The sequence below is a fragment of the Miniopterus natalensis genome, chromosome 7, assembly GCF_054644295.1.
Source record: "Miniopterus natalensis isolate mMinNat1 chromosome 7, mMinNat1.hap1, whole genome shotgun sequence".
Classification (NCBI taxonomy): Eukaryota; Metazoa; Chordata; class Mammalia; order Chiroptera; family Miniopteridae; genus Miniopterus; species Miniopterus natalensis.
In genome coordinates this window covers 44,310,022-44,325,685 of record NC_142087.1, presented here as the reverse complement: position 1 = coordinate 44,325,685, position 15,664 = coordinate 44,310,022, and the positions used below count along the sequence as shown (strand labels likewise).

The 15,664-nt window shown below is 46.8% G+C and overlaps 1 protein-coding gene across 1 annotated transcript in view; it reads right to left on the bottom strand.

Annotated features, from left to right (window-relative positions):
* Positions 1 to 15,664, bottom strand: part of CABLES1 (Cdk5 and Abl enzyme substrate 1) — a 94,566-nt gene that overhangs the window by 46,121 nt on the left and 32,781 nt on the right. The window contains exons 2-3 of the mRNA XM_016211538.2: positions 6,142 to 6,213; positions 724 to 816 (exon numbers count right to left, since the gene is read on the bottom strand). Coding sequence (XP_016067024.2) covers positions 724 to 816; positions 6,142 to 6,213 — 165 coding nt within the window. The remainder of the gene's footprint in view (positions 1 to 723; positions 817 to 6,141; positions 6,214 to 15,664) is intronic.

The following is a 15,664-nucleotide window of genomic DNA, read 5'->3' as shown; positions in this document are numbered from 1 at the left end:
GCCAGCGCCAAGACTGAGTCCAGGCACAGATCTGGTGGGGCATCTACCGACCAAGGCACATGGCCCTGGTGAAAACAGAAAAAAAACCCAACAAAGCTGGAAAAGAGGGAAAAAACAAAACACAAAAACTCAGCTGTTTCCCTGGTCAGTGTTGCTCAGTGGTTAGAGTGTTGGCCTGCACACCGAATGGTCATGGCTTTGATTCCTGGTCAAGGGCACGTACCTGGGTTGCAGGTTTGATCCCTGGCCCCAGTCGGGGTGCATGTGGAAGGCAACAAATCGATGTGTCTCTCTCATTGATGTTTCTCTCTCTCTTTCCTTCTCTCTCTCTCCCTTCCACGCTCTCTAAAAATTAATGGAAAAAATAACCTCGGGTAGGGATTAACATCAACAAAAACTCAACTATTTTTTCTCTTCAAAATTTTATATAAAAATATATTTGAGTACTATTAAAAATTCAGTTCATGGATAATCTAAAAATCTCACCAAGCCTCTGGTCAGTATTAGGAAGCATTCTTTTCTAGAGCTTTCTTTGGATGCTTCTGGTGGGTGTGGGATGGAAATAGTCTATTTGGAAAGATTACGGGAGATCCTGTTCATTGCAACAGGCTGAGCTTCACTTGGCTGAGGTCTGGCCATTCAAACGGTCCCCTCTCCCTTCCCCACTGGACCCACCCCTCCTACAACTTCGAGGCTGATGGGCAGCTTCTGTTAGTGTAGTACCTGCCATTCCTTGTGTCATGTTGCCGCATGTTCTTGATAAAATGAATCTTCTTAAAGTTCTTTGGTCTGGGAGAACCTGAGAGAGTTCGACATCTGAAAAATAAAGTCATTTCAAAAACACAGTCAGTTGCCCACTGGACAGCTGAGACATCTCCACACAAAGACAGGAAGGAAAGACCAGACAAATGGTTTGAGTCACCCCAAGGATAATGAGGACAATATGACTGGAAGCAAGGAAGCTTAAAAAAAAACCCAACGACAGACAACTTCCTTGATAATACTGATAATAATTTATATGGGTCTCTGAAAAGCCAGCTAATGAAAACTATTGTCCTCAGTTACAATAACATAACCTACCCGGATTCCAAAGACATTAGTCTTTCTTGTCATCTTAAAAAAAAAAAATCCTCCTGTATCAACACAGGTAATGGGAACAGAAAACTATAAATTTAAAGGGTTTACAGGGGAACCAACACTGGAAAATTCAGTTTAAAAACAAGCATAAACCATTTTTCTTTTGTAGCAGCACTCTGGCCTGAACGGCCTTCCGTTCTCAACGTGACTATGCCTGGAACTCTCAGCTTCACTCTGAACGAGAATCAGAGGCTCAGCTAGTGGCTGTTTCTTTTTTTGTTTTGTTTTTAAGATAAATTTTAAATAAATATTTGTTGAACAAAATGACTTGGGTGGAAATTATTTTTTCCTGGAATATATGCCATGTGCTTGCACGGCAGGGCTGACAGAACAGCCCACAGGCTGAAAAGATCCTTACTTGTGTATATTTTTTTCAAAGTTACCTGGCAGATTCTAAGTTACACAGCTGCAACAACAAGGGGAAAAGCAAAACACCCAAGAAACGAGAGTCTGACGTTTACGCTTTTCTTGAAAAAGGGAGCTGTGACTTTTCTGTTTTGTTTTTTGCTAACCAAATTTTGTTGTTTACTTAAACCTTTCTGACCAGGGCCCTAAGGGCTGATTCAGCCACTGGAACTGGGGACGCTTCAGAGAGGAAGTTGTGGAGAGTTGTACCCGGCTGCCCAAAGCCACAGTGAGGTCTGGGCTGGGGATACCCACCCCCAAGTTCAATCAGTTCTGAACTTTGCAGCCTCAGGTACAAGAGTAACAAGGTGACCCAACAAGGAGGTGTAGTTGAGGGCAGGTGGGGTGTGGGGCAGGTCAGGTTCAGGACTGGGGAATGGGCAGGGTCATAGACCTGCAGGGAAACCCCAATCTCTAAAATCCTCCAAGGGCCCAGCTCAGGGGAAATTAGGTGATGCCCAGGTCCAGACCTCAGGATGTACATTCCCCACATCCCCATAACCACCCTCTAGGAAGGGCCAGTTTTTCTGGAAGCCTTTTCCCAGAGGGCATTGAAAATTATTTTTTTCATAAGAAACAGCACCTCAAAATGTAATTTAACTTGCAAACAATCACACTGAAGTGAATGAGTGCCAAATGAAAAAAAGACGTCACATCAGGTATCTGGTGACTTTCATCAGGAAAAGGGGGTTCTCTGGCCTTGGGTCTGAAAGAGGGAAAGCCCCTCTTCCAGTCATGTACACAGCCTGTGTAGCCCTGTGCGAGCTTCAGCAGAAACCATGGTCCTCCCAGCCTTCACCCTCAAACTCACTGCAGACCCTGACTGGCCACTAGTAATATTCCTTCCCTGGTGTTGCTGTGGAGACTCACTGCGATGATGTGTGCAAGGGCTTCATAAGCTGTCAGGTGGCACATCAAATACAAATATGCACATTCATGCATATGTTCATACATACACATTTCAGGTGCTGTGATTATTAAGACCATTAGCTACAAAGGGTGGATATTTTGTTACTACCGGACACCTATATTGTTAAAACTGCAGTCCTTATTAAGGGTCCTGAATTCTTGATTTTAAATCCATTCTTTTAAAGACTTGCAGAGCCCTGTCTGAGGGCATTTAGTAGATGTTTCCTGTGAACTTCAGGGAGGGTTTGAATAGCAGACAGCACCCACTAATCCCACTCCCCATTCCAGGCTTCTAAACCCAGACTCAGTCTTCTCTGGGCTCAAGGGGACAGAGCCTCATTCTGCCTGCTTGGGGCAGCTTTCTGGAGCAGACCTAGGACCCCAAACTGCCTCAGTTCTACCTCCATAAATCAATGCTCAAGTCTGCAAGTCACTCAAAGTCCTCAGTTGTCTCTCTCACACACAGCAGAATATTCTAGAAACATGTAGTCACTGGAGAGGGGAGAACCTCTGAAAGTGCAAAGATGGGCTTCCATTAGTTTCTGGACAGGGCCAAGTGTTCAGGAGTGTCCTCACCCCCTTCCCCCACTCCCTTGCAAAGGAGAGCTTTCTGGGTCAGCCGGTCAGGGCAGTGGGCCCAGAGCAAGACTGAGCTAGACTGTGAGGGTACCTTCCCATTCCTACCCCCGTGGCGCGAAGCTGGTCCCAATCCCAACCCCCGAGCTGCTCCCGCCTCCTGTGCCTGCGGAGTTGCTGTTGCCCTTCAGGTTTGAGGACAAAATCCCCCAGGCTTCTGCAGGAACTGGACGTCAGCAAAAGAGCCCTAGGTGGCCGTGAGCGCCAGCAGGGGAAGGGGGAGGTACAATAATCGCTCAATAGAGCGCCAGCCAGCACCCACCCATCCAGACAGGCTGGAAAACTGGGGCAGGTGGTGGTGGCTGCCACGGGTGCTGCAGATGAACTGAGGTTTTCCTGGACACCCAGTAGGGAGTAGGGGTCCTTATTTCTAGGATACAAGGTAACCACCAGGGGCAAGTGGAAACGCCTCAGTCTATAAACCCTCTCCTTGTAAATGCTCAGTTCTTGGAGTTCTAGGCGGGCACAGGCAACTCACTAACAAACTGTGATGCACAAGAGAAAAGCAAGACTTTCAAAAGGAGAACTTAACAAAGGTGCTTTATGTTGATATCAGCACCCAATTCTAGCTGCATGGGCTCCTCTTTCAAGGAGCTGTTTGTTGTCTTGCGTTTTTTTTAAGCATTCAACTAAACCACCAGGGAACCTAAGAAATGCTTTAAGAGAATTGTGGCATTAGCAACAATTGCCAAGGAAACCGGAAGACTGAGCACTCGGGTTGTGGCAGGTTAAGCAAAGAACGAATTAATTTAGAAACCGCTTGAATTAACATGTAAATATCCATTTTAAAGCATACATTTTAAGTGATGCAAAATTAAATTAGGATAGAATTAAATTAAAAACTAATTTAATGAAAGATTAGCTCTTTCTTGTTAGCACTGATTACAGGATACACTTAATTATGCAAAAGGTTTTTAATAGATGCCTTGGAGCCCTTTGTTCAATGTGCGGAGTTTAAAAGCAAGTTGGGCTAATACCCTTCTGCCCCCAGTTCCCAAATAACTTCAGTGTATTAATGGTATATTCATTTCACAGACTGGGGAGTTGGAAAGGACCTCAGCAATCCGCCAATCTGCCCCTCCCATTTTACAGATGGGAAAACTGAGGCCCCAGAGAAGCTAAGTGAATTTCCAAGGCCACATAACCAGTTAGTAGAAGAATCTGGCCAAGCACTCACGTCCCCTGACTCCTGAATGAAGTTCCCTTCCTGCTATGCCATGCTAATTTTATCTCCTAAACAAGTTATTTTCTAAGAAATTACTCTTTAAGCTAAAAAAGAAGTCCATTAGGGAAAATAAAGACTTCTTAAACTGCCTAGATACCCTGTATTTCTGACTTATTTTTAAATGTTGTATTTACATAAGATTTGTTGGAAATTTAGTATTCTGTAAGAGTGAAGTTATGGTTGAGGCAGATAAGCCGGTTTTATTCTGCTTGTTTGTGCTACCAGAGGCAGGAGGGGCAGAAGCAGAGACCAGCCTGGGCAAATTCTGAGAGGCGGGTACAGGGGTGAGGGGGCACGTGACCAGGAACAGAGCGTCTCCTCAGCCCCCCCTTAACCACCTGGAGTCCCTAAAGAAGAGTAACATTTTTTCACCTGGTTTCCTTGGCTCACAGCAACCATGCAGCCCTAACAACTGTGGCTTCGGGGAGCCTTCAGCAACACCAGGGGCTTTTCAGCTCTATTCATTGATTTTTCCATTTGTGGTACCTGCTCAAATGCCAAAGCCACTTGGTGCCACCTGAGAACGTTTCTCCTCTACTCTCGCTGATTACTATGGACCAGAGCCAGCTCCCTCATTTGACTTTTAATGCAGCTTTTTGTAGGACTCCTTCAAGGAAACAGCCCTTCTCCCAACCTTTAAAATAGCGACAAATGGAAGAACACTTGCATCCAAGCCACGTTTGTCACGTAGCTACACACCATTCACCTAGGACGGGCCCAGAGGTTACAATCCTTTTAAAAAAGACTTCAAAAGTGGAAATCAAACTGTCTGGCCCTGGCTTTCTCTTTGGAATAATGTCAGTGATGAGATTCAGGGACACCTGACACTTTTGACCAGATTCACGCCTTTCTATGCTCCATCCTTCATCCAGGTGGTCTGTGGGCAAGACCTAGAACCTGGGAGTAAAGCTCTAGGCAGGGAAGGAGCCAGCTCCTGGGTGAGATGCCTCCCTCCACATCTGCACCCTCCCAGGCTCAAAAGGAGGACCCTGGGACTCTCAAATCCTGGCCAGCAGCCAGAGCACAAGGGTACATCTGTGGGTTCCCAGAGGAGCTGGTGCGAGTTGAGGGGAGCACATCCTCTGCCGCCTGCCACGCAGGCCCTGTAAAGCCAGCGTCCCATCCTGCCTCAGCTCCTTCTGCAGGGAGGAGCCTCCCACGCTGGCCACCCGGCTTGGGCTGCAGTGAGGACCAAAAAAGATGCAGTGTGTGACTACTGTCTCCTCCACCAAGGAGAGCCTGGCTGGAACGCGGTGCAGATGGGGCTGCTAGAGAGGTGCAGGGTTAGAGGAGGGAAAGCTGCCAGTCAGAGGCAAGGCACAGCTCAGCAATTGCTGTCACCCAAAAAGAGATGCCTCACAAGCACTTTTGTAATCCTGAGAGAGAAATGGAACCGTTTCAGGCCCCAGGGAGCACTCACAGCTCTCTCCTAATAGAGTTTCCCCAGCAACTGGCTACACAGTGACATCGTGGGCACCTCCTAACAAAGCCCAGGACTGAGACTACTGGGTCACTGCACCTGGGGAAGCTGGGCCATGATGGGCTCTTCATCAAGCAGCAGCTTTCATAATGAAAGGAAAACAGCACCCATATTCCCATGCAAACCGGGCTATTCCAATACATAAATAGAATTTAATAGTTTTCTAGTTCTAATGGTACTCAGGGTAAGGGTTCCCAAACTATCAGGCTCGAGATCAGAAGATCATTTTAAGAATTTAATTCAGTAGATCAAGGACTTAAAAAAAAAAAAAAAAAAAAGGAAACTTTGGCTCTCATCTTGTACAGCAAGCCATTTATATATACATACACATGCAGCACCAAAAACTTACCTCCGTAGGGGGGCATTCTCTTCAATATCTTCCAGGGTCTCCAAGGACGATCTCTGGGAGATTAGGCGACGTCTGCAGAGAGGGGGGGACACATCTAGGAGTTAAAACTTCATTGAGAAATGGATCAGGCATTTCTGTAAATCTAAAACCATTCTAAGAAATAAAGTCGATTAAAAATAAAAAGATCAGCCTTGGCCGGTGCTGTTTAGTGGTTAGAGCATTGGCCTGACCACCAAGGGGTGGCTGGTTTGATTCTTGGTGAAGGGCACGTACCTGGGTTTCAGGTTCAATCCCGGGCCCCAGCAGGGATGCGTGCAAGAGACAACCAATCGATGTGTCTCTCTCACATCTCTCTCTCTCCCCCACTCCCTCCCTCCCACAATAATAATGATAATAATAATAATAATAATAATAATAATAATAATAATAAAACGAGGCTCTTTAAGAGGCTGCCGTGTGTTCCTAGCCTGCACCCCGAATGCCAGGCCCATTTTGTCTTTGCCCTAGTTATATGGTAGCTTTGTGGTGATTAGGAAAGTGACTGATCCTTTTTATGCTGCAATTTCTCCCAAAAGACAAAAAAAAGACAAGGTGGCTCTTATAATATACAACTCAGGTACTGTGTGCAGTTTTTCTCAAGAGTTAGATAATACTGTTAAGGGTTTAAGTATTAGTGGTCTGTACCTGGTTAGCTGATAAATATTAAATTTTAAAACCATATTAAATAAAATCTCAATTAGGGTGCAATAAAATCATTAAGGTGTAATAAAAAAGTTATGGTCTCTGGATGGCCATGATTTCAAAAGCAATTAGAAACAAGGAAGGCATTATTCCTTTAGGAGAGTCTCTCAGGAACCAGTAAAAATACATATGGGGCATGTTTAGACAATACATTTACTCTTTCCTGCTGCTTGAGAATTGCAAACCACCTGCTAAAACCTCTTCAATTTAGTTTCTTTTGCTGGACTGAGATAAGACCAGGTCCCAGTTAACTGAGACTATCTGGTATGGGGATCAGGGTGGGTGGTAGTAACTTTACAATAAATTCATCGGAACAAGGACCATCATTTCATAGTAAGCGATTTGGCTGAGGAGGGTAGAGAGAAAAAGTCTGGCTGGGTCTTTCTTCACCTTGAAAAAATTGGGACTAAAATTAGAGGGACACGTCTATTTTGTATTATAGTTGACAAAATTTACATTAAGAACGTGCAATTATAACTATGTTCTAAAGAACAAAAAAATATATAAAATGAAACAATCAGAAAGATCATTGCTGCAAACTATTCAAGGCCTTCATCAATTTTCTAAGAGCCTTTTAAAATCTTTGATACCCCGATGCTTTCTAAAATACTCACCACATACCCTCCCCCTCCATCGGTGAACTGGCCTAATTCTCTCAGACCCTCGTTCGTCAATGTGTGAGAACCAAGAGTTCTCCAACATCACCTGCGTCTTCATGACATATGGACCTTCTGCAAGACCTGAAGTTCAACTCTGCAATGAACTCACATGAAACTTCCATTTCTATCATCCTGCCAGATTCCAACTGTAAACCAGACCAGAGGCAATGGCTATGGGGAGACACTGGTCTTACCTGCAAAGGTGCAGGGGGGCCTGAGGGGATGAGGAATTGATTTTATAGGTGGCCAGTTCATCAGTAAGCAGGGCTGGTCAGTGCAGCCCAGTGACTCCCAGACTCGGCTCACGGGATCCTTATGACAACAGCTTGCAGCTGTGGCTTTGAAGCTTCAGGGCCATCAGCTGAGGCTCGGCTGCTCCAGGTCTTAGGTCTGGCTGGTATGAAGTCCCAGTGGGACAGGGTAGACACCCAGTTAGTCCCACCCCTACCCAGCACAGCTGGGGGGACAGGCATCACCATGCTCCTCATCCAAAGGACAGTGCAGTTGCACAAAGGGGCATGCATGCCAGGTCAGACAGACTTGGATTTCCATCCTGGGGGTTGGAGGCTTTATTAAGAGCCTTAAAAAATGCCTTAATCCTTGAGCCTCAGTTTCCTTATCTATGAAATGGAAAAATGAGAGTAATTAAGAAACAGAAAGACAAAGTCCTTGGCACAGAGCAGTTACTGACATGTAGCTACTGAGTTTTTGATTGACACTTCAGTTTCCTCCACGGGGGCTGTACCTTGACCTGCCCTTCCCCCTCAAATGACTAGGATCAGACTGGCTGTCCTAGCTCTGGGCCCACCCCCAATCCCAGTTAGTGGCAGGGTCACCCCAAAAGGTCTTGTGCCTCAGCCCACCAGGGATGCTGCTCCTCCTACAGCTACACCCCTCTAGAAATAACTAACTCATGGGTCACCTTTGCTGATGCATTGGCCACCTATAAAATTAGCCCTGCCCCCAGGACTCTGTGCACTGTTTTTACTTAATACTTGTGTCTCCTCCACAGCCAGAAGGTAGTGATTAAAATGATATTTACTCTGTTTATCTCTGGATAATGTTCTGGGAATTTTAAATCAAAAGTGAAATATTGATTTAAGTATGTACACTTACATTTTCATTAGACAGAATTTCTATCCAAAGGCAGAAATAAATGTATAGATTTCAGAACCTGGAAATCTCAACAAATTTTGTTAAACTTTGAGCCTTCCTCAAATAGTATTTTAGATAGAATAGAATAGAATAGCATTTTCAAGTGACCAGTAAAATAGACATTTTGCTCAATTGATGCAAATAGAAGTAAAGAGATGTTTTGCTCAATCTGCAGCCAGGGTGACTCAAGCCATTGTACAACTCCAAGGACTCCCCTCACAGAGGTCCACCGGGAAACTCTGTGGTTGGCTCCTTGGGCAGTAAAGATACAACCCAAGGCCCCGGCAAAGGCCAGGCAGATGCATCCTCTTAACACATCCTGCACCCACCCGCAAGGCCATACCAACGGCAAACCTGGTCTGGTGGAAACACAGACCTGACCCAGGCTTGACTCCTGTCCTGAAGGAGCTCACAGTCGAGGGGAATCCATGGGATGACTACCAAGGAATTCCATTAACAATCCTTCAAGCTCCTTCTACATTTGGGACTGCTCCCAACCCCCAACCACCCCAGGAGCAGCATGGGGAGCACTCCATCTGAAAAGAGCAATCAGATCCCATGGTGAACACATGAGGCCCCAGCAGGGCAGCCCGCGGCCCCACAGACTCTTGTCCAACATTCAGACCAGGGTGTTCACCTGGAAAAATAGGTCCATTCACAAAAGCACACAATCTGACAATTCTGCAATGACAAGACTGCATCCAGCTCTTCCTATGCTGGAGAAGGGAGGTGCTTATTTAGAAAATAACCAAATTAGAATATTTCTTTCTGTGCATTTATAAGAATTTGTGTTTTAAAACCTAGTACATTTGATAACCTGTTCATGAGTTAAACAAGTGTAAATCTCCCTCTCTCTCTTTCACACACACACACTTACAGTCTGGATTCCTTAAAGAGAAAAAAAACAACGCCCAAATGCCCGCCTGTTCTTTAAAAAAGTGGACGATGTGATTCCCTTTTTTCATGAGTGGAACTAAGCAGTACATTCTCTGAATGGAGATTCAGAGCTTGGAAAGAACTACTACCGGTCATTATAAAGAAACCATCACAGGACACCATGAAAACACAGATATGGTGCCTACCCTTCCTACATAAAACAAGCACTGTTCCCTGCCATGAGGGCATGTCCTATGGCAGTAACACAGTGGTGCTCATCCCTGCCCCCTGCCACCCTGCTAGATCCTTCCAAGTGATGTAACAACCTCTCCCCTTGCCTTCTATCCTCAGAAAGCCCGCAATGGAAGAGAAGCTAAGGGCAGGTGGCCAACCTTCACCAGGCACTTTTCACCCCACAATCTGCTTCATAAACTATGCCCATTGCCATGCAAACTCCTTATCACCAGGCACAGTTAACAAGCAAGGTCTGCATATTTTAATGACTGACAAGAACACTTAGCCTTGGGCCAAAATGTCATGCCCCCTTATTAGCCAAGCAGACATCCAGTCAGAGACCGGCAGACCTCAAAACAACAGCATTATGTGCCGACATCATCAAATGGAAGAGTCTGTGTCTGGTCCTCAGATTGAGTCCTCGGGTTCTCCGTCTTGTCTGACAATTACAACTTGGGCCCTTCCACACTGGCCACAAACACTTTTGAGGCCAATGTGGTTCATATTCAACACTCCCATGTAAGTCGGCCTCCCTAAAGCCTCGACTCCTCTCAGAATATTACCTTTTGAAGGTTCGGCTCTGCCTGAGCAAGGAAATCATTATCCGTGACAAGACTATGTATTTGGATATACATACTTGGGCCAAATTAATCTGCTTCTCATTAGGGCTAGTGGTTCATCTGTGAGTGCAAGTCACTGTCTCCTGGGACCCAGGGCTGGTCACAGTAGTAGTTATAATAAATCCACTCACACTGAAAGCTTAAAGGAAAGTCACTAGGAGAAAAAGAAGAAAATCACACAGAAAAGCTTGTGACAGAGGAGGCAGGACTCAGGGCCAGTATTTCAGAAGTGTCTTTTAGGCATAAAAGTGTCACTGGCTCCATTTTCAGGGCAGGAGCAGTGACCACCCACACACACTAATTGACTGAGAGTAAACGGGCCTCACAGCCTGGCCATGCTGAAAGCTGGCCGAATTTCTGCCATTGTCTCAGTTGACAGCATTCTGGAGACCCCAGGAGTGAGGGGGGAGGTTAGAGCTGGGCTCAGGGCACCTTCATCAGTGCTTCTGGAAGAAGGACACTTCTTAGCCCGGTGAACAAAGCACCTTGGAAAGAGTGCTAATGTGGGCAGGGAGCAGGGAAAGTGCCAGAAGAACCTCACTAAAGCTGGATTCTGGGCTCGCTGCTGTCCCTGCTGACCGGTGAGGCCAGGGCAGGGTCATCCCTGGGACCAGCAGTGCCCACTGGTCATGGCTAATCCCTTATGGGGTAACCTGGGACAGCAGTTTAGCCCAAAGGCCAACGTCAGTTTGTAGACACCACAGGGGACATTTCTAGTCTGAGAGTTACGACCAGCTTGTAACAAGGACGGTGACCCCCTGGTCTCTCCACCCTGGTTGCGCACTGGAACCCCAGGGAATGCTAAAAATCTCTGGAAGCAAAACACAAACTCTGAGAGCAGGAAGGGACCCCTGGCCATCTGGACGAACCATCGCTACCATCTCTATCCTCACAAAAAGGAAATTTCCTATGTGGCTCTAGTTCTCTCCAGGTGAGGAGCCCCCTTCCTGGCTGTAGACAGGCCACTGGAGGGCATGGTTACCACTGCTCAGGTGCGAAGGAAGTAAGGGCTTCACGGGTACCTCAATTACACAGGTGATGGGTGAGCTGAGGTCATGATTACCTAGGATCCGTTCAGACAGTTATTATGACACACACACAAAAACCAACCATAAAAATAACTTATTAATGCAGTCACATGGCACCCACACACTTGTAATTTATTTGCTTTGCTACTGTGTCTTTCTCCCACTGACCATCTCCCTCCCCCAGACAGAACTGAACCACACTAGACAGGGAGCTGCTCAGGGAGGGACAGCGCTTTCCTCACCTGTGTAGCCCCAGGAATGGAGTACGCTTAGGAAACAGTAGGTGCTCAATCAATCAAGACTGGCTGAATAAAGTAATGAACTCCCTCATCAGGCGGGTGGGTGTCTGTGGATTTTCCCAGAGAGCTCACAATGACTAGTGGGCCTTCTCTACTCAACATACAAGTTCCCAGTCTGGTCATCAGAAGCCCAGAAATCATCCTCAGAAAGCTTCCTCACACCTCACTACAACAAGTACAGGGAGGCAGAAAACCCTCAGTAGTGGGAGGGGCAGGTGGGGAGAAGGGACAGTCCCTTCCAAGCACAGCTGAGCAGTTCACAGGTATGAGGTGTGATCTGTTTAAAATGGATTTGGCCCGGCCGGGCGTGGCTCAGCGGTTGAGTGTCGACCTAGGATCCAGGTGATCGGGGTTTGATTCCCGGTCAGGGCACAAGCCCAGGTTGCAGGCTGCAGCCGATCAATGACTCTCTCATCACTGATGTTTCTATCTCTCTCTCCCTCTCCTTTCCTCTCTCTGAAATCAATAAAGATATATTTGAAAAATAAATTAAAAAAAAATGGATTTCTTCTCCTTAAGCTTATTAAAGATTCATTTCTCCAAGTGGAATTTTATGCGCCTCGCTAAAAAAAAAAAAAATCAAACCAGGAAATGCATAAAGTAGAAACTGAGGAAATGATCTGCCAACCCCAGTGCCCAAGAGAGCACCCTGTAAGAGTTTGTTGTATGCCCTTTCAGTGATTAAAACTGTGAAAAGGAAAAGAAGGGTCTGTCTTTTTAAAAACAAAGGCAATCGGGAAGAACACTGCCATGGAACGAAGCTGGAGTCCGGCTCCACTGCTGTCGACACAGCATCTGAGCAAGTGAGAAGAATGGGATCTCAGGTAGACGGCAGCCAAGAAGGAATCCTGGGTCCTTCCCTAGGTTAGGATGCATTCCCCAGGGCTGGGTACCATATTCTCTCCACAATTTCTGGCTATCGATGAGCTAGCAAGAAAAGCAGTAACCATAAAGGGCCCACACTTGATTGCTCACACCAGTTAGGGGGGAGGGAAATGCAGGACCACCAGTAGGATTAGGGCTCCAACCCCACCCTCAAGGCCTGGTGCTGATGCCCGCAGGTGCAACAGCCTTCACCATGGGAGCTGCAGGTGTGGGAGCAGTGGCCTGAGACCTTTCTAGGAGCCAGAGAACAACCAGGACACAGACCACTACCCAGGTGGAGCGGGTGCTGCAGGGCCACAGCAAGGAGTAGGGGCAGGACAGTGAGCTGTCCCACTTCAATCCAGAGCCTAAGGGTGTTCCATCTCTGAGCCTCCTCTTCTGACTTAGAGTTGCAAAGCTTTCATCAAGGGCCCCAATCAGGGCTCTGCAAGAAAGGGCTTGGGGCTCACCAGCCTAGAAAGCAGAGCTGGCCTTTCGGCAGATAAAAAAGCCCCCTGGTAAAGCGTCATAAGATCCCACCCCCTGGTTCTTATATCCCTACATCACAGACACATTCTTTTGTTTTGCAAAAGTGTTCAGCTCAGGTGGAAACAGTGGTCCTAAAAAGCACGGTATAAGTCTGTAACTTGTAGACTGATCTACTGTGGGAGCCTACTACCGAAGGGAGCCCTGAAGAGTAGAACCTCTACCTATCCAAGCAGTATACTTCCACTGACATATCTTTGGTGAAGACGCTGGTTTTCAAATACCAGGCTCTCTTAAGGGCCAATGCACCTCTAACATGCCATGGTTATATCCTTCACTTCTCTAACCCAGCTTTCAATTGTCACAGCCACAGCACCATGAGCTTGCTCTCCAGATTCAGCAGCTAAATTATGGCAACTGTGTTCATGATTTAGCAAATCTCACAGCCAAGATTCCAGATGCTCTTTTAGCAGAAGTAAAATCAGACTGTGTTCACTGAAGAAGCACTGTTTTGCAGCAATACATATGTGTTCACAGATGACGAAAGAAAAGTCAGCTGTCTCCTCTTAACAGACGCCACAGAGTCTTAAAGCAAAAGTGCCCTTGGCTTCGGCCTGAAAATACGTTCATCAGATATGTGCTTGGTTCTGCTTTCCATGGATCTAAAGCTTTGTCTAGCAGCAGAGCTGCTGATGAAACTGATTGTGGCCCTTACTTGCTCACCTGGCAACGGTGGCTGGTTAGACTGGAGGAAATCCCAGAGGAGAGCCCTGGGATCTGACAGTGCTGGCGGACTGGCTGGGCCAGGTCACCAGGCTGCGGCGACCAGCAGAGCACCCTGTCTGGACCCGTCAACCCCTGCAGTGCCTCTGAGCAAAGGGCACACAGCTGGGTTGCTTGTGCAAGGAAATAGTCCACTCCCCATGGCAGCTTATACGCCTAAAGCCAGATCCATACCCAGGGTACTGACAGAGCAATTCAAACTCCCCAGCAGGTCTCAGGAGTCTTCCTTGTAAAGGGAGAAAAAAAGGTTATCTTTTAGGAAAGGAGAGATGCACAGATCCAGAAACAGAGAAAATGCTAGAAAACTGATTTTGAATCTGGCTGTTTTTAAAGTCTCCAGCTGCTAAATCAGGCAAAAGTTAAGCTAAAATCAATACACCAAGAACTGCCAATCAGCTGTTCAAATAAGATCTGTTTCTACATTTTTATATGCAGGTCATGAAAGCAACTCTAAATGTTTACAGAGAATATAAAAGGCACTCGCTTGCCTATGTTTACTTTCATTTTAAGGTTCTCATCAGACATATCAAATTCTGGAAAACCAAGGTGTGAGGTTATCTCAGTGTTTAGAGCTTTATTAACAGAATTGAAACACGCGACAGGAATTCACTCCTCAGATCTCCCGGTCCACCCTCCCCACTGCCACCCTACCTACCTTACAAGATACCTTTTATATCGTGTTGCTTCCCAATTTGAAGATCCACATGATTCCCTCTGGGAACAAGTTCAAACTCTTCTGACAAAGGGACTAGTGGGGACGTCAGAAGACAGCAGCAAACACAGCAACCTGGCCATCCTGAAGGCACCTACCCTGTCTCCTGCACCAATCGTAGGGTATCAGGAAATAAAGGGCCCGGCTCAGGGCCACAGGCTGGGTGACAGAGCTGCATTCTGTCTCCCTCTCAGCCTCATCTCTGGGGGCAGTGCCTTGCCCTGCAGATGGATGGAGCAAGCTGAGCTAACGTGTAGAAGGGCAGAAACCAAAAGCAGTTGTACTAGTCGGGGCGGGGACAAGATCCAGAAAAGTTTGGGGTTTTGCGTGGCTGATAAGGTAATTGACATTGTTCTTGAGTGGGGGGGAAGTGTTGACAAGTGGGGGCCAAGTCAGGACAGGGTTAGGGTGAGAAGGTAACAAGCAATGGAAAACCACTCAAAATAAAAGGACCAGATTCATCCTGGAGAAAAAAGAGCCCTGTTGATCTAATATAACCAGTCCAAGGAGTTTGGGGCCAGCTCATGGATGTTCTGGGTGCACATCAGCATTCAAGGAATCAAATCCAGCATTGTTTGTGAAAGGGATTCCCTGAGCCAGGTGGGGAGCGTGGCTGGGAATCCAGCACGTGGGCCCAGAGTTTAAGGCCAAGACAGACCAAGTGTGGTGTATGTGGGAGGCAGAGGAAGGCACAAGTGAGCTCAAAGGAGAGCCCAGTTTAACTGGGAAGAGGCAAGGGGAGTTTACTCTAGAGAAGGATTGACCAGACCAGTGTGTATGGTTCAACGAGTAAACCCAGGAAGAACTTCTCACATACATGCTCAACAGGGTGGGGCTGAAGAGGCTGGAACACTCAGTTTGTGCAAGGCACAGAGGAATTCCCTGTAGCAAAATCAGGGAAGGAGCCAATAGGAGCTAGGAGACAGCTAGGTCCGCAATCAGACAGCTAGGGTCAGTTCTAGGAGGAGATGGAGAGACCCCAAGGGCCAAATGAACATGCACAGATGGGTGGAGCTGGGGGCTGGCATGAACTTGAGCATTGCATAAGTGTGTGTGCAGAAATGTG